At 43.8% G+C, this 20,419-nt stretch overlaps 1 protein-coding gene across 1 annotated transcript in view; it reads left to right on the top strand.

The window, feature by feature from the left end:
- The window catches only part of GMPS (guanine monophosphate synthase), a 29,012-nt gene extending 9,612 nt beyond the window's left edge, over positions 1-19,400 (top strand). Inside the window, exons 4-16 of the mRNA XM_065844555.2 lie at positions 1,248-1,345; positions 2,070-2,173; positions 3,195-3,388; positions 4,939-5,104; positions 6,146-6,297; positions 6,978-7,151; positions 8,657-8,762; positions 9,786-9,901; positions 10,815-10,940; positions 11,966-12,081; positions 13,465-13,595; positions 14,876-15,048; positions 16,576-19,400. Of these exons, the coding sequence (XP_065700627.1) occupies positions 1,248-1,345; positions 2,070-2,173; positions 3,195-3,388; positions 4,939-5,104; positions 6,146-6,297; positions 6,978-7,151; positions 8,657-8,762; positions 9,786-9,901; positions 10,815-10,940; positions 11,966-12,081; positions 13,465-13,595; positions 14,876-15,048; positions 16,576-16,677 (1,758 nt within the window). The 3' untranslated portion in view covers positions 16,678-19,400. The remainder of the gene's footprint in view (positions 1-1,247; positions 1,346-2,069; positions 2,174-3,194; positions 3,389-4,938; positions 5,105-6,145; positions 6,298-6,977; positions 7,152-8,656; positions 8,763-9,785; positions 9,902-10,814; positions 10,941-11,965; positions 12,082-13,464; positions 13,596-14,875; positions 15,049-16,575) is intronic.
- The last annotated feature ends 1,019 nt before the right edge of the window (positions 19,401-20,419 follow it).

Genomic DNA, 20,419 nt, shown 5'->3' with positions numbered 1-20,419 from the left:
AATAGTTTCCCCTTTGGTTTTCAAATGTGGGATGTTTCTAGCGTAGTTGTTAAGAGCGCTTAAGCCCTCGTGCCCCCAGAACACGGATGTGGCCCGGGGCTGGCTGGGGACCCGTGGGGATCAGCTGGGGACCAACAACCTTCCAAGGAGATAAGGGGTGGATTAGATGCTGCCGTGCATCGTGTTTTGTTTTCCAGGGTTAGTGATTTCCTAGGCCTTCGGAGATGCTGACTAATGACTGGAAAAACTCCTTTACAAAGGCTGGTAATTACAGAAACAATGTTGGCACTCCCTGTTCTGAAGGGAAATGTGTGTTACATTAAAATATGCCGTAAAATGCCAAGCAAATTGAAAAGCATGTGAGCCAGCCTCAAGCAGGGGAGTTCCTTAAGGCTGACTATATGGAAGCTAACCAAGTGTGTGTATTAATGCACTACTTCATTATAAAGGTCAAGTACGATGAGTATAGTATCAAACTCTGTCTAAAAGGAAGTTTTAAATCTCTGAAAATGATAATAGTTGGAAAGTGAGACTCTAATAATACTTAAAGTCACCACTTATGTTTGTAAGGAAGACAAAAATCTTTATATTGAGAGTTCTGAAATGTAAAGTGCAGATATCGAACTCCAAAGGGCAAGGTGAGGTTATGGAAAAAAGACTGGTTGAGAATTTTACTCCTTTGATACAGCAAGGATTATGAAGAGTCACAAAAATAACAGTAAGAGGATAGACTCAAGTTTTTGACTGGTTCTCCAGAGCTGAGGAGCCAGATCTTACGAAGTTTAAGCCCAACTGAGGGCCTTTAACTAGAGGGCGGATAAATCAGATTTTTGCTCAGCAGTTTAACTGTTTCTGTGATAACTGGCCTCAGGTACTGAGCTGCTTTGTAGAGCGGCCGTTCAGAAGTGCAAGTCGATGCACACTAAATCAATGTACACTATTAAACGTGCATTATTTCGCAAATCTCTACTTGTCTGCTGCTCTGGGTTTCTACCGCTCATTGTGTGCAGCTGCAGCCCCAGATATACTGACCGGGCTGGCGAAAGGGAGCAAGCACACTACAGAACAATGATTAATTCCGAAGAGAATTCTTACCCTTTTGCAAAAATATGTATCGAGTATAATCATGAAAAGCTGTGTTGGTAGGTATTAGAGGGCTAGAGCTGCTGTCAGGCACAGGCAGGTTGAGGTGTAAAGTGGCACTGGATGTCGCGGCGCTTGCTCACGCGATGTTCTTCCTTTGGCAGATGATGAATAAGGTGTTTGGCGGTACGGTGCACAAGAAGAGTGTCAGAGAAGACGGGGTGTTCAGCATTACTCTGGATAACACGTGTTCACTCTTCAGGTACACAGGCATTCGCATTATCAAAACAAGATGGGAAATACCAGTCTGCAATCTGGCGGCTGGATGAGAGGAAGCTTATTATAAAGAAAATAGGGAAATTGCAGCCATGCTGATTTCTAATAAAACTTGCAACACATACCTAGGCATAACTTCTCAATTGAGTCTAGAAATGCAGATATATTTGCTTGGGAAATTGTGTAAACCCTTTGTTTCGAAGTAGAACGTCCTCACCATGGGATGTACCGCAGCACGGAACCGTGGTGTTGAGCCCTTCTCTCGCGCTGTGCCGTGCGTTCCTCTTGGATTGGCTGCGCCCAGCCCCGTTTCCAAAGTTAACAGGAAATCTGAGAGCATTTGCTTTCTACCTTCCTTTAAAATCACTTTGTGATGTTTTATAAAACCAGAATTGCATTTCTTGGTAGGCTGTCAATGCCTCTTGAGTTCCTGGTGATAATTCGAATAGTTTACTCATACCCGGTGTCCCGATTTTATTAACCTTCCCCTGTGGGGCTGTTGCAGAGCTTTATACCCTGCCTGAAGTCTGAGGTGCCCAAACTGTCCTGAAAACACTTGGATTTGAGCAAGAAAACGTCGTTTTCTTGAGATAAAAAGCAATATTGAGATAAAAAGCTTTAATGGGATCCCTAAGGGCTTCTCCTGGAAACACAGCTAGTTAGGTCTTGGTTCTTTTTCTGCTTGATTGTAGTTTTTATTCTGTGCTTAGGGGCCTTCAGAAGGAAGAGCTTGTGCTGCTCACCCACGGGGACAGCGTGGATAAAGTGGCCGATGGATTCAAAGTGGTTGCGCAGTCTGGGAACATTATAGCAGGTATTGATTTGATACTGAAATTGTCTTTTGATAGTGTTCATTAAAGGAAAAAATATGGCAGACAGTGGTTAGAGCCAAATGGGAACAGACTGTATATTATTTAATTGCCAAATAAGTGAGCTGTTTTTAAGCTTCATGTTTTCTTGTGTGTTGTGCTGTCCTGGAAACAGAACTAGACATGGAAATGAATGGTTCTGGTTTGAAACTCATCATTTAAGGAAAACTTGGTTCTTACAATTAGTTATTTTACAGTATGCATGTGCTGTTTCTGTTGGAAATAAAACCTCGTGTGCTGTTAGGTCAGGGGAGAGGAAGATGTGCTGTAGTGTGCAGCGTAAGCAGTGGTTGGGTTTTGCACTGTAATAGTACAAGTCAAACACTCTTTAATTACTAAAGCGTGATTAACTTGTTATCATATTGAATATTGTTGCATGAATGTTCAGCTGAGCAAAAATAATATTGGTACTGAAAGCAGCGTTTCAAACACACAGATTGTCACAGAAAAATGCAGGACCTTGGAAATGTGGGGTTGGAAAGCCACTCAAATTATTGAAGGGCAAAGAGCCTCTCTGAGTCGCTTTCCTCGGCGATGGGAGACTTGAAGTTTGCTGAGTTCATGAGCCCCTTCCTCACATCTCCAAAGCATTCACCTGCTTTATTTTGAATCTTTCGTTTACAAAAAAAAAGCGCCAAACCCGAACCCTTTTAGTGCGGATACAGCTGTGTCAATGTGGCTTGGTTGGAAGGTTGTACGGGGCATTGTGGTGAGGAAAAAATAATAATGTGATTTATTTCCTATTTTCACCACGGTTTTCTTAGGATGTTGGAGTGTTTTCCTTGGTTTCTGAGGGATTGTGTGTTCTGGATATGTAACAGTACCCTTGGTCTTAATCTTAACCAGAATCCTGGTGATTTGTGCCAAAATGTGGCAGAATAATCGCTCCAAAAGCGTATGCTTGACTTACTTGGGTATTTCCCGTTTCTTGTTTTTTGTCACGCTCGTTTCTTTGCCCCAACGAAGGGATAGCAAATGAATCTAAGAAGCTGTATGGAGCGCAGTTCCACCCCGAGGTCAGCCTGACCGTCAACGGGAAGATGATCCTGAAGAACTTCCTGTACGACATCGCAGGCTGCAGTGGAACCTTCACCGTGGAAAACAGAGAGCTCCAGTGCATTCAAGACATCAAGGAGAAAGTGGGCTCCTCGAAAGTCCTGGTAAGTATCTAGCATCTCTCTAGCATCTCTCTAGCATCTCTCTAGCATCTCTCTAGCATCTCTCTAGCATCTCTCTAGCATCTCTCTAGCATCTCTCTAGCATCTCTCTAGCATCTCTCTAGCATCTCTCTAGCATCTCTCTAGCATCTCTCTAGCATCTCTCTAGCATCTCTCTAGCATCTCTCTAGCATCTCTCTAGCATCTCTCTAGCATCTCTCTAGCATCTCTCTAGCATCTCTCTAGCATCTCTCTAGCATCTCTCTAGCATCTCTCTAGCATCTCTCTAGCATCTCTCTAGCATCTCTCTAGCATCTCTCTAGCATCTCTCTAGCATCTCTCTAGCATCTCTCTAGCATCTCTCTAGCATCTCTCTAGCATCTCTCTAGCATCTCTCTAGCATCTCTCTAGCATCTCTCTAGCATCTCTCTAGCATCTCTCTAGCATCTCTCTAGCATCTCTCTAGCATCTCTCTAGCATCTCTCTAGCATCTCTCTAGCATCTCTCTAGCATCTCTCTAGCATCTCTCTAGCATCTCTCTAGCATCTCTCTAGCATCTCTCTAGCATCTCTCTAGCATCTCTCTAGCATCTCTCTAGCATCTCTCTAGCATCTCTCTAGCATCTCTCTAGCATCTCTCTAGCATCTCTCTAGCATCTCTCTAGCATCTCTCTAGCATCTCTCTAGCATCTCTCTAGCATCTCTCTAGCATCTCTCTAGCATCTCTCTAGCATCTCTCTAGCATCTCTCTAGCATCTCTCTAGCATCTCTCTAGCATCTCTCTAGCATCTCTCTAGCATCTCTCTAGCATCTCTCTAGCATCTCTCTAGCATCTCTCTAGCATCTCTCTAGCATCTCTCTAGCATCTCTCTAGCATCTCTCTAGCATCTCTCTAGCATCTCTCTAGCATCTCTCTAGCATCTCTCTAGCATCTCTCTAGCATCTCTCTAGCATCTCTCTAGCATCTCTCTAGCATCTCTCTAGCATCTCTCTAGCATCTCTCTAGCATCTCTCTAGCATCTCTCTAGCATCTCTCTAGCATCTCTCTAGCATCTCTCTAGCATCTCTCTAGCATCTCTCTAGCATCTCTCTAGCATCTCTCTAGCATCTCTCTAGCATCTCTCTAGCATCTCTCTAGCATCTCTCTAGCATCTCTCTAGCATCTCTCTAGCATCTCTCTAGCATCTCTCTAGCATCTCTCTAGCATCTCTCTAGCATCTCTCTAGCATCTCTCTAGCATCTCTCTCCTGGTAAGTAAGGCTTCAATTCAGAAGCCCAAAGATTATTTGCAAAAGCCCGACAGAAACACCGACACTGAAGAGTTAACTCACGTTAGTTTGAAAAATGCAAAATTGTCATGATTTGCTTGATACATTAAAACAGGATTTGTAAAGTTTGCTCAACTTACATTGAGTTTTCTTCTGAATCATTGGCTGTAAGTCCGCAGTCTGTTCTGATTCTCATGGTTGTATCCGAGTTGTTAAAGCTTTCCCTGTGGACACCTGACCCAATGTGTGTGTTGGGTTTTTTTACCTTTTTTCTCCTCATTCTTAGGTTTTGCTCAGCGGTGGTGTGGACTCGACGGTGTGCACGGCTCTGCTGAACCGAGCTTTAAACCGAGACCAGGTCATAGCTGTACACATCGATAATGGATTCATGCGCAAAAGAGAGAGTCAGTCTGTGGAGGAGGCACTCAAAAAACTTGGGATTCAGGTTAAAGGTACCATAATTTTGTTAAATGATGTGGCCAGTCTCCTAAAATGCACGTGTAGTGCTTTGTTTCATTGATTTGATCTTCACAGTTCTCAGACCTTACACACCAAAGCACAGTTGCTAATTTGAAACAACCCGGGCCTATTCACGACGTTTCAAACCTAAAATATTAAGCCTAACTTATCAGATCGGTGCAGATGATGAACTGACCCGTCTTCTGTTTGAGGGCGCAGTGCAGCAGCAGGAATGTGCCTCAGTCGCTTTGCTGGTGGATCAATCATCCTGCTCGTTTGGTTGCAGATTCTGCAGCAGCCTGGTTGCCACTGGGACTTCATTTCTTGTCCTTATTCTCTTTCTTTCTAAACTGTGAGCTCATTTGGGTGATTGAATGCTCTTACAGCCAAAATGACTTTATGAAGTCGCATGCAGGTTGGGCTGCAGTATCCTGGTGCAGCAAAGTCCGTGCTCTGTTCTACACATATCTTTATTTTTTAAAAGTATTTGTACTTTTTGGGGGTTTTTTAGTGGAAAATCCATCTTACACTCTGCAGACCAATAAACCTGTGTTCTGAGAGAGGAACAAATTGAGGGAAGCCCTTTGCAAATGCTCCTTCTGTAGGTTGTGGAGTTCAGTGCTGGTAAAAGCTGCCAAAGAGCCTCCCTCTAAATTAAGAGGCATAATGTACCGTGAGTAAATAGCGCATCATTTCGTTTCAGATGCAGAAAGGCCTTGGGGAAATACTGTCCTGTAAACTAAATAAATCAAGTAAATTCTAATCTAGGAGGAGAAGCAAGAACTGACCTTTCACACTGTTGCCTAGCCTCGTAATGTGAAAAAATTACCCCCTAGAGTAGGGCTAATAAGAGAAATAGAGTGCTTTTGCTACATTAATTCTTGAGGTATTGAGCAGACCTATTTAATGCAGCCGATAGTGAAAGGGCTGGAGTGATTTTTCTTTTTTAAAGCAATAGAGTGAAACTCGTATCTTTCAAATTTGCATAAAAATCTTTCCTGACTTTGTTAATGAATTGCTGTAATTTCCTACAGTGGTGAATGCAGCTCATTCGTTCTACAACGGTACAACAACGCTGCCCATCTCGGACGAGGACAGAACTCCACGAAAAAGAATCAGCAAGACCTTAAACATGACCACAAGTCCGGAAGAAAAAAGGAAAATTATTGGTGACACCTTTGTTAAGGTAATGTTTGTAATTAAAATCTGTTAAGGTAACGTTTATAATTATTTGGTTTGTGTTTTTGTTTTGTCTTGGTTTGGTTTTTTAATTATATGGTTTCTGGATAAAACTTCCACGTCAGACTGTTCCTGCTGAAGCACTGTGCACCCACAGGTGTCAATGATCTTGTAGGTTGTGGGTGACCTAAAGAAGTCATTGGTGTGTTACCCTAAGCCTAAACATTTTGGCAATCAGTGGTCACAATGCTGTTCACAAGCGTTGTATTAGGTCCACCATCGTGTTTGGATATACGATATTGTTTATGCAACAGCAACGAATGGCCAACCTTCCGTGTAATGTTATTTCACCAAATGGATGGGTAACCCGAATTTGGACACGTTTCTGTTGCTTTGCTGCAGATGAGCCGTTTTCCATCTGGCAGCTCCCGGTGCTGGTGGCACAGAGAACGGAACGTTTAGTGAGCAGTGATGTTCCTGTCGTCTGAAGATGCTCTTTCCATTTGCTGTTCAACAAAATAAGGGTTTATAGGACTATTTCAGCCACGGGCTGCTGTCATAAATACTTCTCCTGTTTGTGCTTCTGCAGTTCAGTAGCATTTGCTGAGCAATCCATTATCTTCCTTTAGAGTTCTGATGACCAAAAAGTGGATTGGTACATTTTTCTCCTTTCTCTTCATCTTCTAGATTGCCAATGAAGTTATTGGAGAGATGAATCTGAAACCCGAAGAGGTTTTTCTTGCTCAGGGCACGCTCAGACCTGATCTCATCGAAAGCGCTTCCCTTGTTGCAAGCGGCAAAGCTGAAGTCATCAAAACTCATCATAATGACACAGAACTAATTCGAAAGTTAAGAGAAGAGGTAAATGAACACGGGGATGCTGGTGTATCCTTCTGGTTCTCAGGCGTGAAGCTGAGTATCAAAAACGAACAACTTCTATGTTTTGCTGGTATAACTGTCTTGTGTTGATGGGGGCCTGTTCTTATGAGACCATTTAAATTCTGTTGTAATATGTTGCAATTTATTACACTTTTTTCTAGTTGCTACAGTCTCGAAGTTGTCAAAATCACTTAGTATTGTCAGCACTGGATACTGAGGAAGATGACAACAGATTGAACGTGGATTTATTCGGTGTGAATGACTTCGCTCACGGTTTTACTCCTTACCCTCAAACCAAACCCGTGTTGTAGTACAGAAGCAGAGCAAAACCAAAAGCCTTTAGCAGGAGAGTAGTTTCAGACTTCTCAGACAACTTTATTCTGGTTCAAGTGGAACTCCTGGTGTCATGGGTCACTTATTCCTTCTGCTGTGTCTTGTTCTGAACACAGGTCATTGAGTAACCTGTAGGTACTGATGGTCCAGATCTGGCACGTTGTGGATTCGGGCAAGAGCAGTGATGGGGCTTTAGTGAAAAGATCATCAAAGAGAGGGCCAAAATTCTCCTCTTGAACCTCTTGTAGCATCCAGCACTGCAAACACAGTATTATCCTCTCTCTTGAGAGAGAATAATACATTGAAGTGGGTTGAAATCCAGGGATAGTTCCTCCAGGTAACTACAGGGATGAGTTCTTTTTGTTCTTACACAGCTTCGGCATCACGTTTCTAGGTGCCTGGTTAAGGTGCTGGGCTCTCTGCCAGCAGTAACTGTTGGCACATGATCTGTTTGCCAGTTGTCAATTTAACAACTGCCAAATCTTAATGAAACGGCCCAGCATGGACATCTATGGGTGATGACCAGAGCTTCAAGGTGATGTGAACACAGGCGGTTGGACGGTGTGCAGATAAACAGCCCCCATCCTGGCCCTTTGATTGTAGCCCCGATCGGTCTGTTTGATCCGAAGTCCAGAACAGCTTTTCAAGTGCTTTTGCAGTGCAGAGCTCTGCAGTGTTGTCACATGAAGCAAATGTAGGAGACATCACGAGACATCACGTAACCCTGTTGAAAGGTGCTTAGTTATTAGTGAGTGCTCAACCGCAGGAGAGACAGGGACTGTTTGTGATCCACACTTGTGATATTCATCACTGTGCAAAGTATTTTCAGTGCTTTTAGATTGGTCTGAACACGTAGCGAAGACAGACAAGGTCTGAATTGGTGAAGGCAGAGCCAGCTGGACCTTAGAGCTGTATTTACACTGATTGAGCCATTGATGCTTCTGGTGCAAACTTGAACTTTCTTGTCTTATCCTCTATCCTGCAACCATTTTACAAAGCCCACCTTCACATTTACTTTTCTTTCCAGTGTTGATGTGGGAGCTGGCAGCCGATGCTGTGCAAACCCAGCCAGTGCGACTGCCATAACCTAAACGTTCGAGGCTTTTTGTTTGAATACGTAAGCTGGAGTGTAAATTGCTTTTTCTTTTGTTAAGGGTAAAGTAATAGAACCACTGAAAGACTTCCACAAAGATGAAGTGCGGGTGCTCGGAAGAGAACTCGGTCTCCCCGAAGAGCTGGTTTCGCGGCATCCCTTCCCAGGTAGGAGTCGCGCTCTGTGCTGCGTGGTGAGGGGCTCTCGCTCACATCCGTGGGGCTTAGAATATACTTCACCTGCGGAATAATTTTATGCTGGAGCATAGAACTTATGTCTAAACAGAGAAATAAAAAATGGATGGATTTATTAAAGCTTTTTCTTAAGCAGGATCTTTTTTTTTGCATTTGAGAGCAGCTTTATGTGTAGTGGATTAAAGCAAAAGTTTGCTTTTAGCTGTATTTGTTTCTTTTTAGTTGTATAAACCAAAGCAAGAAGTATCGGTAAAGTGCAGCTGAATGCTACCAGAGCTGTCAGATGTATCTTACTTGAAATAATGGTCTGCATCTACCTGCCTTTCTAAGGGGTATTTGCTGTTTAGAAAATGTTTTCTGCTGTTGCTCTCCATGAAATCAAAGTATATAACAGAGCGAAGTCCACATGCTTTTAAGAGGGGTGTTTTTCTGTCAGTGCATTTAAACCTGTCCTGCAGGGTGGGTGGCAGCGGCTGGCAGAGCGCGGGGGCTGCTGTGCTAATGCACCCGCACCACGTGAAACGCAAGGAAACAGCTGCAGACGTTTCCAGCGAATTGCACACGCTTTGTGTTGAGGGGCTGAAAGGTCAAAGAGCCTTCAGGGGTCTGCAAAACCAGCGGAGACTCAAGTGTGCGCTAGAAGCGGCTCTTTCATCCCAATTGCCCAGCAAAGGGGAGGAGGAGGCTCCTGTTGGCTTTGGTTTGCCACCCACTGCACTTCATCAGCACTAACTGCTGCTTTACACAACCATCCGGTTTAAGGTGTAGATAAATAATGCTTAAATGTGCCAAACAGTTTAATTCTGAACAACATTTGTTTGTGGTTCGGTTTATTTTTTTTGGTCTTGTGAAGCGTGAAGACAATTAAAGCATAGATACAATGGCAAAGTCTACTCTACTCAATGATTGACCTCCTGTTCCAGATGTTGCCATATTTTAGATTAAAATCAGCTTTTTTGTTATGTGGCATAATGTTTTCTCGCCTTTGCATTGCAGGTCCTGGCCTGGCAATCAGAGTGATATGTGCTGAAGAGCCTTATGTGTGCAAAGACTTCCCCGAAACAAACAACATTTTGAAAATAGTTGCAGATTTCTCTGCAAGTGTTAAGAAGGTAACAACATTGCTAAGTTCTAATATACCTAAAAGAGTAGTATGGTCATTCTGTGGTGGCCTGCAATGAGGTTTAAGCTACTAGTTTCAAACTCCTTGCTTGTGCTGTCTAAGGAGTCATGCGTTCCAGTGCAACCCACTTGAAACCAGTATAGCGCGGTAGAATTTTTTTGCACTATGACTGATGCAAATATTAAGCAATTTCTGGAAAATACAAGTTTATATACTTTTCATATAGTAAGTAAGTTTTGTTTCAGTTAAACTTTGTACAAATGGGGATTTCTGGAGATTTTTCCCTCCCTGAGATAATTGTAACCCCCTCGATTTGCATGTCCTGACAATCCCTGAATGTCTGAATGAAAGCGCAGGAGTGAGAACGAGTGCTTGCCACATGTCCTGAACAAAACACCACCTTCTAAGTGATGTTTTAGTTGTCAGTCTCTTGACTGTTATGACCTTCATGATCACTATAAGCTCACTTGAACTGAATTGCAAGGGCTGGAAAGTCGTTAGCAGAGTCCGGCCCTAACTTAAAGTCTCCAGTGGTTTGGAACTTGTTTTGAGCTAAAGGGGGGGTATTTCCTTGAAAACTCGTTGAGCTGCAGTGTAGCGTAACAGATGTCGCTTTGCACTCTATCTGAAATAGACAACTAAAGTGAAAAGTGTAGCTTTGTGAGAGAGGATGAGCATAGGAAAAGAGGTTCAGCTTAAACTGTGTGCAGTCCAATTCAATAAAACTGCCTTTGCTAAAATTTGGTTATTAAACTAAAGGGTTTTTTTAAAAATAGTTCAATGTGGACTAAATTTAAGCAATCAGCTACTTAAAATGCAAATAAAATCATTATTTATAAGTTGTGTTTGCATGCTTGAGGGCTTTATTTAATTAAAATGTATTTTTCTGCACCGTTGCCCAGCCGCATACTTTGCTCCAAAGGGTCAAAGCGTGTACAACCGAAGAAGACCAGGAGAAGCTGATGCAGATCACCAGCCTACATTCACTGAATGCCTTCTTGTTACCCATCAAAACTGTGGGAGTGCAGGTAAATGGCTTCATTGCAGGGGTGTTCTGAAAGCCGCTTCCCCCAGTGCGGCAGCTGCAGCGGAGCACAGAATGCTGCTTTATGATTGAAAATAAAGGGCTTGACTTGAGAACTTAAACTTCAAGTGACTGGGATAGCTACATTATTGTCATTTGTTGATGCAAAGGTGTTGAGACATCTGAATAGGCACTGGAGCAAATGGCAGGTGTGGTGTTTGAGGATATCATTGACGCTGAATAATCCTGGTCACGTATGGGTGGTTTCTTCATGACTTCAAAATCTCGTAGGCCGCTGCTGTATTCCTCCTGCCCCCTTTACGGCTGAGAAGTCCTGGACTGAGTGGATCAAAACAAACCCTCTGCTTCTTACACCTGACCATGCTTGTTGCCCTTTCCTGCACTTTTTTGAATGCTGCTGTATCCTTATCCGTGTCAGGAAAGGAGCCAGAGCAGGTGGATCAGGGGACGGGAACACTCGAATCTGCGCCGTGACAAAGCGATCACCAAACGCTGAGCTGCTGTTGTTAACAGTTAACAGAGTTGTTAACTAGGAAGATTTCATTACTTAGTAGTCATGGCTGTAAAGTACCTGTCTCTGTTTTATCAGTATTGAATTACACCTTGTATTATCAGCTGTGTCATCTTGTGGGTCTCTTCTGAAACTCCATGCAGTCAGCTTTTCTTACTATTTTTAATAGCGGTATCATCAGTGGATTTCTACAGGCTCTCTTCAGATGGCACCATTGAAATACCAATACACAATCAGCCCCTGTGCTCAGGTCACCTTATCCGAATCTTTCCATTCCGAACATTTTCCTTTTATATGCTCTTGTTAACTCACAAGAGATCTGTCTTGGTCTGTATTTTCTCATTCACTTGCTATCTCTCCATGTACTGACTTCACCAGCTCAGTGCCTGATAAACATTGGCACAAAGTATGGTCCTGTAGCCCACGGGATGAACGGGAAGGTATTGTGAACTATTTTGGCAGCAAACAGTGTTCAATTATTATTTCTTTAATTACAGGGTGACTGTCGTTCCTATAGCTATGTCTGTGGGATCTCTAGCAAAGATGCTCCGCACTGGGAGTCTCTCATGTTTCTGGCCAGGCTCATACCACGCATGTGCCACAACATAAACAGGTAAGCGTTTGCACTTACGTTTATTCCTGATGATCTACTTCATGTATGGACATTCGGCATACACAAGCATTCTCTTGTTTATTTTACGCCAAAATGGTTTTATATGCATCATACAGAGGTTGCAATTACACAATAAATCAAAGCAGGTTTATTTCTGGAATTACTAGCTTGAAAAAGAAATGGATAGCTTATCTCCTCAGTTTTCTTTTTAAGCACTTGATTAGATGATATCCACTGTAACTTATGCAAAATGCTGTTTGAAAGACTCCAGGCCTGTGGGTGAGTTGGGATGTCTTGTGGGTTTTTCTTGCTTTGTGTCAAAAAGAGAATTTACATGGGGCTGTTGCCTCTGATGGCGCACAGGAAAGCTCCAAAGCTGGGCACTCTAATCTTAATTGAGCTCTTTGTGAATATGCATTTTTGAGCTACTTGATTGAATAGCTTTTCTAGCAGCTGAAGCTGCTTAGATATTAAATCAGTTCTGGAGAATGCATATCATCCTTGGCTGGCTGCAGACTTCGACAAAACTGCTTATAATTGCTTATAACAAAACCGCGTTTTGTCACACAAGTGGCACCTACTGCAAGAGGTATTATTCTTAAAGGCGAGATCTTGAATTGCAAGATACTTCTTCAAACTAAATGCAGACGGAACAAAAGAAGGTATCGAATCAGGATTGCGCGTGCAATTTCCAAGTGTGTGTTGGATTTACAGCGTTGCTCTGTTCTTTAAGCTCTGGTGGGTTTAATCCTGCCCATAGCTCAGGGTCTGTGTGCAGCATCTCGTTGCTGTGCTAGGGATGCACTGAGGTAGCTGTGTTCTGCCCAGCTGTGCCCGCAGACCTTGTGTTACAAACAGAAATACAGAATGTAAAGCTCCTGCATTCTTCTGCTGTGGATTTTAGACAAGGGTTCTCGGTTTGTATCTACGAACTCGAATAATTTGTGTGAACACGTTGTAAGTCTGTGTGTGAGGCCCATCGGGCGATATTATGCTTTGCTTTTTGTTCTGCAACATATGGAACACAAGGAATGAGATCGAAACAAAATAAAGCTGATGTGACCAGTTTGAATGCAGAAGATAGTTTATTACAGCTCTAGTTATGTAGATTTTTAAATTGCGATGTTAGTGCGCTGTGATGAGAACACAGCTATTCATTAACAATAGGGTTTACTATTTACTATTTAATGCTTTTTTTTGGTGGTTTCCTCTAAAGAGCGAAGATAGAAATTGTAAGCACTTATTAAGCAGCTTTCTCAGAATCATCTTAATTTTTACTGACATCAAAGTAAAATTGAAGAAACACCTTTTTGCGGTAGCACTGAGTTAGTATTTCTGTTTTTCTCAAAGGATTATGCTCTTGAATAAGCGTTTGTTTTCCAGAGTCGTGTACGTGTTTGGTCCCCCGGTCAAGGAGCCTCCCACGGACGTCACCCCCACGTTCCTGACCACGGGCGTCCTCAGCACTTTACGGCAGGCTGATTTCGAGGCTCACAACATTCTCAGGGAGTCTGGTAGGTCATCCCATGAGTTTTGCAAACGTCTCCAAAAAGTACCATTAACCAGCTGAAAGTCGATGAAATCCTCCTCTGTGCTGATGAATCCTTCTCTATGCCAATGATCTCCATCATCAGTGTTTACCTGAAGTGAAGAAACGTGATGTAGTTTCTAAACGATGTTGGAAATAAGGGAGCCCGGATAGTACATTTTAATGGTGGTGATGCTCACGACCTGCGGTGTTTTCATATTCTCAAAGTGAAAACTGTATTTGTAAACCCAGCCGCATCAGACCAGCAAACAGTGGTACTTCAAAGCACCGGATGATTTGGTGCATGGGCAGAGTCTGCAAATATAGCAGTTCTGAGGTTCAGCCTGGTTTTTATTTTATATTTTAAAATTAATTACATTTGAAGATGTGATGTGATACGTGTGGGAAGCTGTTCGTCAGGCTTGCCCGTGTTTAAATGGAGTTAAAGGATATCCCTTGGAAAACGTATGTTCTGTTTGCAAGGTTGTCATAACAGAATTCATACAAAATCGGCCTCAAAACGCTGAGGATAGCACTGTCAGTTACACTTGTAAAACTGTAGATGTGTCTCGCTAACTTTTGGTGGCTTCGTGTGAATGAATCGCTCCTGAAAATAAGACGTGAATTAGTGGAGAAGGCTCTGTGTGCACGCAGGTGAGATCCTGTGGCAGTGCAGCCTGCTACGCACCCGCATATCACACTTTTGGATCATTTAAACAACAAAATTAGGGACTCTGTGTGGGCTTTCAGAAGGACACATTTAATAATAATAATCATCATCATCATCATCATCATATCGTCTGGAGTTACCAATCAACCATCAGCAACAGGGATGCTGAGGAGCTTTCTCTTAAATATGTTGAAGACACAGAGATACTGGTGAACAGCTTTATTTGGTTTGGTATACGAATAGATAAAACCTTATGGTTATGTTATGTGGGAAGGAAGGCAGCTTTTTAAATTCATTTGCAGGGAATTACATGGCTAATGAAGATCATCTGGTTTTGTTCTGCGTGCCTGCAAACCCTGAAGGGCGTTTCAAGGGGCAATTTGAATTGTTATACACACCGCTAATTACATAATTGTATAACGAGTGTGATCTTCTGAGGTGTGGTAGCAGCAGGGAAAAGATCCCAGAAGATCTAAGTGTAATACTAATATATAATAATATATAGTTCAAAGTACGTGTGGGAAATTCTGTAAAACTTCTATCGCGTTTGTGTCTTTAAACCAAATTAACGCACTTTGTGCTACTGTTTTCTGAAGGTTATGCTGGAAAAATTAGCCAGATGCCAATAATACTGACACCGTTGCATTTCGATCGGGACCCCCTCCAGAAACAGCCTTCCTGTCAACGATCCGTGGTTATTCGAACTTTTATTACGAGCGATTTTATGACTGGTATTGCAGCAACTCCTGGTAATGAGGTCCCAGAAGAGGTAACGTGCATTTTTCAGGTTTCTTTTCAACATGACCTATTGTAGGATTGCAGATGCCTCACTTTGACTTTCTTCCCACTCTCTTGGTTCCTTGTCCTGACTTTGATTTTATGGCACTTTTTTGGGTCTTTTTCATAGTATTTGTTAGGATGGTGGTGTTTGGGGGAAGAAACCTCACAAAGTGAGAAGCTGGCCAATGGGTATGAGAAACTTCAAGGCTTTCCAACAGAACTGAGCCAAAGCACCATCAATTAACAAAGAACAAACACCCCAACTCTCCCTGGGGTTTTGAAATTCAGTTTTTGCGTTAGTCATTGGAAATGCCCTGACTTTAAAAAATGGCCATTCATCCCCACTTGTGATTTTACTGATTTTTACTGCTGTTTGACATCTCAAAAAGTGCTGGTTTCTCTTTAGGTCACTGAAAGGATTTAGGAGTCAAGTTCAGGCATGTTTCTCTGGGAGACTTAGTGTCCAGGTTCAAGTACTTGGTCTCTCTGGGAATGCACTGGGGATGAACAACAGGATTGGCTTTTCTTACAAATATACTTTCAAAGCATATAGGCACTGATTAGTAATTGTATGGAACTGCAGTCTGCCACTTTAAGGCAGCCTGTCCATTTAAAAGGCAACTATTCAAGGCTGAGTGACAATGTGAACTGTTCCATTATAGAAAGTGAGGATTCAAGTTTGTGTTTAAAACAAAACAAACACCGGAAAAGCCACAACCAAACAAAAACCCCCACGTTCTTCAGAACGTAAAACGGTCACTTTAAGGCTAGGTAATAAAGTGGTAACACAATAGAAGAGATGGAAAATACCTGGATTTATGAGAAAATAATCAGATTTGATTAAAAATCTTTCTGTTTTTCCATGGGGAGCAACACATTGATTAATTACTGCTTGCACTGTAAACCAGTGTCAGTGGCCTTGGTGTGAACCGGGGCAGGTTGAAGCTGAACTTGTAATGATCAGCAACTTCTCATCTAGAATATTTTGCAAATGTGAATAGGGTGTGAACTCTGGAGAAAAACTCTCAATGGAAACTCCTTTGGATGGCACTTTCTGGTTTGTTTTGTGGTGTGGGGTTGGGTTTGTTGTTAGAGCTGCTGTTTCAAAAGGGGTTTCACTGTGAGCTGCTGTCGTGTTCAGTGGTTCAGCCGGAGATAACGGCCTGAGAAGAGTCTGACAACAGTTGATGGCAACACAACAGCCCGTGTTGCCCCTCAACTTTCAGTTTGGAAGCTGAGGAGCTGCTGCCGGCAGGGAATTGTTTATTATTGGGTTTATTATCTGGTTTATTATCAGGGCCAAACATCAGCACGTGTAACTGCAGGTATCCTGAAGCCAGAGGTTTTCTTGCAGCTGATTTTATTTCTTAGTTGGTGGTCATATGCTAATAGCTACAGGCTATATAACACAATTAGCTTGAACACAATTTTCCTCTGTTAAGCTTTTCTCAGGTAGTTTTTCTCACGTCTGTTTTACATGCTTTCTTCTGATGATTTTTGTTTTCCCCCACAACAGGTTGTGTTAAAAATGGTGGCGGAGATCAAGAAGATTCCCGGCATTTCACGGGTGATGTACGACCTGACATCAAAGCCGCCAGGAACCACGGAGTGGGAGTAATTAACTCTTTTTCTATTGAAGTACTGTGTGCAGTCGAAACCATATCAGAAACCATTCCCAGTGTTGACATGCAGTACTGTGAAAGAGTGACTGGAGCTGCTACATCGCATCAGATTCCTCTCCGGGAGCAGAGACCTGCGGTTGAGAGCTTTGCTGGGGATGAGAAGGAAGCGAGGCTGAGGATTTGTACGGGTAATTAACCATGGCAGCGTTGCCGGTGCGCAGACAGATTCCTCTTGCTTTTGCCTTTGTCTTACCCATTCTTCCTCTTTTCCTGTGTTTTACCGTTGACTGTCATTTCAACGTCTCTTTTTCTTTTGTACACTGTGTAAAAGGAGGCAGTTTATTTTACTTCTACCCAAAGCGTTGTTACAGCCTAAAAATGCAAAACGAATTTTGTGACCAACTGCTTTTGAACGGATTTATTATGAATAAATATTTTGCCAAATGGAGTAGTGAGTAACCGTTGAGTTGTGGAATTACTGTGTATCTGTTGTATGCTGTTAAGCTTGTTCTATATTGTTTGACGTATTAGCCCACAGCAATAAGGTTGAGCTCCGAGAGAGTCATGATGAATTCCTACGAGTGACCTGTCTGTCTGTCCTCGCCCCCTTTTGCATCGCTCGGTAGGTGTGCGTGTCAGTAATGGACGTGTATACATCAGCTCCTATTTAGTGTGCGCTTCATGTATGCGTAAGTCCAGTTGCAGACAGGGAAGGATCCTTGCTCCTGGGGCTCTGGCAGGAGCCTAAAAATGGGAGCGAGGTTTGGAAGCTGTTGCACCAGAGCGACTGGACCTGCAAATCCTCCTCCTGTTGCTTGTGCAGCGGTCCCTTCGCAGCTGCTCACGTGCTTTGCTTACCGTTTATTTTCTGCACATTTGCTTTTACAGGAATTTTTGGTATGTATTGTGCTTAGCTTGATCCTTAAGGTCATGGTAGTCGTTAGTGTGGAGTCGGCTGTCGGCGGGGACGTCCCCGATCCCCAGAGGTCCTTTCCATCACCCGTGTTCTGCTGTTTGTGTCGTTACATGAGCAATAATTGGAGCGGTGGTTACTTGGGTCTCCTGTGTTTTCCTGGTGTGTCGAGGCAAAGCCGTTTGCACCCACCCCAGAGTTCTGGGCACGTCCCGCGGTTGCTGTCCGAAGGAACCCAGGTACCTCCCGGTGGAACCGCACCCCACATCCTTTTGTTCCTTTGATCAGTTGCGTTTCATTCAGCTCCAAGGTTACCATTGCGGGGGCGAAATACTTGTTTTAAACTGTTTCACAACATGGAGTATTTCATGGCTGTAGCTACTTGCATTTCCACTTGTGTAGATTTGTGAACTGGAATAATGGTTGGAAGTGTTTGTTCTATATTCTTTTGATCGCACACGTTTCCCTGTTGTTCTCACATTTACTGCCTACGCATTATGGAAATCCAGTTTAATTTCTGCTTATAGGAAATGATGAACTCGTGTAAATGTGGTTTTTTGCTGAGCGGTGCTTTTTCAGGTGGGGAAGGAGGTGGCGCCGCAGCCCTTTGGGGACACGGGTGTGCGGGGGAGCCGAAATCTGCCCCCCTCGCTTCCCTGCTCCGGGCACGTTCTCTACCCTCGGAAAATTGAACTTAACTGATATCTCGGTTGCCCCCTTTATGAAATATGGGGGCGCTGATTCTCACCCACGTCCCATCACAACCTCTTGGAGCCCTTTGGATGAGCTTTTCGTGGTGTAAGTGAAGTATTATCAATACAAGTGTTCTTTCATTACTGGACTGTGGTCTGTAAGAGCTGCTTAAAAACACCGTTAAGTTGGTGTTTGCTGTGGCAGGATCTGTTTTAGCACACGTTCTGTCGCAAAGCAATTTTCGTGGTAGCTTGTCTGGAAAGCAAACTCCCTAACGCAATCATGGCCTTGGAGGACATTTGACCTTTTTGTCAGAAGCAGCTGAGGGTGCCTGTTTTCCTGTTGTGTTGGTACCTCAGATGTGAAGGGTGCAGTGACACCGGATGGCACAGCGGTTGTTGCTCGTTGTCAGCCGCTCGCCAGCGGAAGGCAAACCAGGAGGAATTCCTACCAAGTAACGCGAAGGATATAGGAATCATAGTAAATAAATCTGGACGTCCTTCCTGGAGCTGCATCTGAGTTATAGGTGCGGTGTATAGGTGTATTCTGTGTGTACTGGTGTGACATACGCTTTTACTGTCTTTCAATCACATGTCTGTAACAAAACGGAGCTTGACCGCGATTCCCGTGCTCTTTAGGAACATACTTTATTATTTTTTTTTAAGCCAGAAAATTGAATATTGAAGATTTTAGGCTTATATTATTGCACTATGATCAAAATGTCTTATCCAAATGAAACTGGTTGTCTTTAGCTCTCTTCCCCGTCTGACGCCGGTGGTGGGTTGTTCTTGGGAGGGTTGGCGTTGCCCAGCGGTTCGGAGTGTTTGCTATGGAATCCATGTGTATCACACCCAGAAGTGGAGAGAAACATAATGCTCTGTTCACATTTCTTAAAAAAATATATATATTTAGCACCTAGTTTACAAACTAATAACTGTAGCTGCCCTGTACAATTGTTCACCTCGAGTCTTCAGTAAAACATGTCAGCAGTTAGAGGAATTTGTATTGGGGGCGTTCCCCGTCATTCTCAATTTTTAACATTTTTCTGCTTGTGAGATGATCAAGTACTGTGAGCCTTAATTTTTATCCACAAATAAAAATATTATGTTTGAACGGCGGTGTGACTCATTTTTTGGGCGGGGGGGGCTCACGTGTAGAGAACGACGGTGTCGGTTTGGGGTTGGAAGAGCTGGTTTGTGGCAGTTGTGACCGCCCTGGGGCGAGGAGCTGTCCCTTGTGCCACCTCGTGGGATGTGCTGTCCCTGGGGGCGCTGGTGGCCCGTGGTGTCCCCCCGGGGACCCCCGCACCTCGTTGCATCGGGGCCGCGGTTGCGTTTGGGCAGAGGTCTGTTTAATGAACCGCTTTGGGCAGCAGCTCACAGCTCCGAGACCCTCGAGAAACAGAAAGAGCTGGGATAAGAGTTATGAGCAAAACCTTCGTGAGCAGTTGTGAGGAGCTGCTGGGGAGAGCGAGTGGGCACAGGGGGTTTGTTGTGCTTGGAGATCTTTACGCTCCATCAGCAAAGCGGACAAACGGGACAGCCGGGATTTCTGTGTATTTAAATGGTTTGCCCTCGAGCGCTGCCGCAGTTCTGGCTCCATGGGGGACACAGTGGTTTGATTGAGCCGCTGCTGAGGGGTCTGTGATGGAAATAAACCCTGTTTCCCTCTGTTTCCCATTGTTCTCACTCGGACACCCCCGCAGCGTTTCTGGGTGGCACCCTCTGCTCCATCTGCAGCTGGAACAGCTGGAACAGCCGCCCCACGCTTGGGACCCACGGAGTCCGCAGGGCTTCCATACAGGTTTTGGAGGGATTGTCATTCTGTTGGGAGTCTCCCAAACAAATGTCCCACTTGGTGTGTTTTCCTTCTGCAGAGCAGTCATGACGGAGATGCTGGGGCAAAACCCTCTGTCTGCTTTCCAGAATTTCAGAGCAGTGCGGAGGGACCTCGCGGAGAAGCAGCACAAGGATCCCAAGGTGAGGGGGACACGCGAGTCCTGGCTGGGATTGGGAAGGGGTTTGTTCAGCGTTTCAGGCCAGGCTGTCCCACAGCCCCGTGGGACCCGCAGTGCGGTGCTGGGCTGCCCCTGCCTTCGCTTCCACAGTTCAAAACATCAGCTTTCTAGTGGC

This window comes from Patagioenas fasciata, chromosome 9 (assembly GCF_037038585.1).
Source record: "Patagioenas fasciata isolate bPatFas1 chromosome 9, bPatFas1.hap1, whole genome shotgun sequence".
In the NCBI taxonomy this organism is placed as follows: domain Eukaryota; kingdom Metazoa; phylum Chordata; class Aves; order Columbiformes; family Columbidae; genus Patagioenas; species Patagioenas fasciata.
The sequence above is the reverse complement of the archived record's forward strand: the minus strand, read 5'-3'. Positions and strand labels throughout refer to the sequence as shown.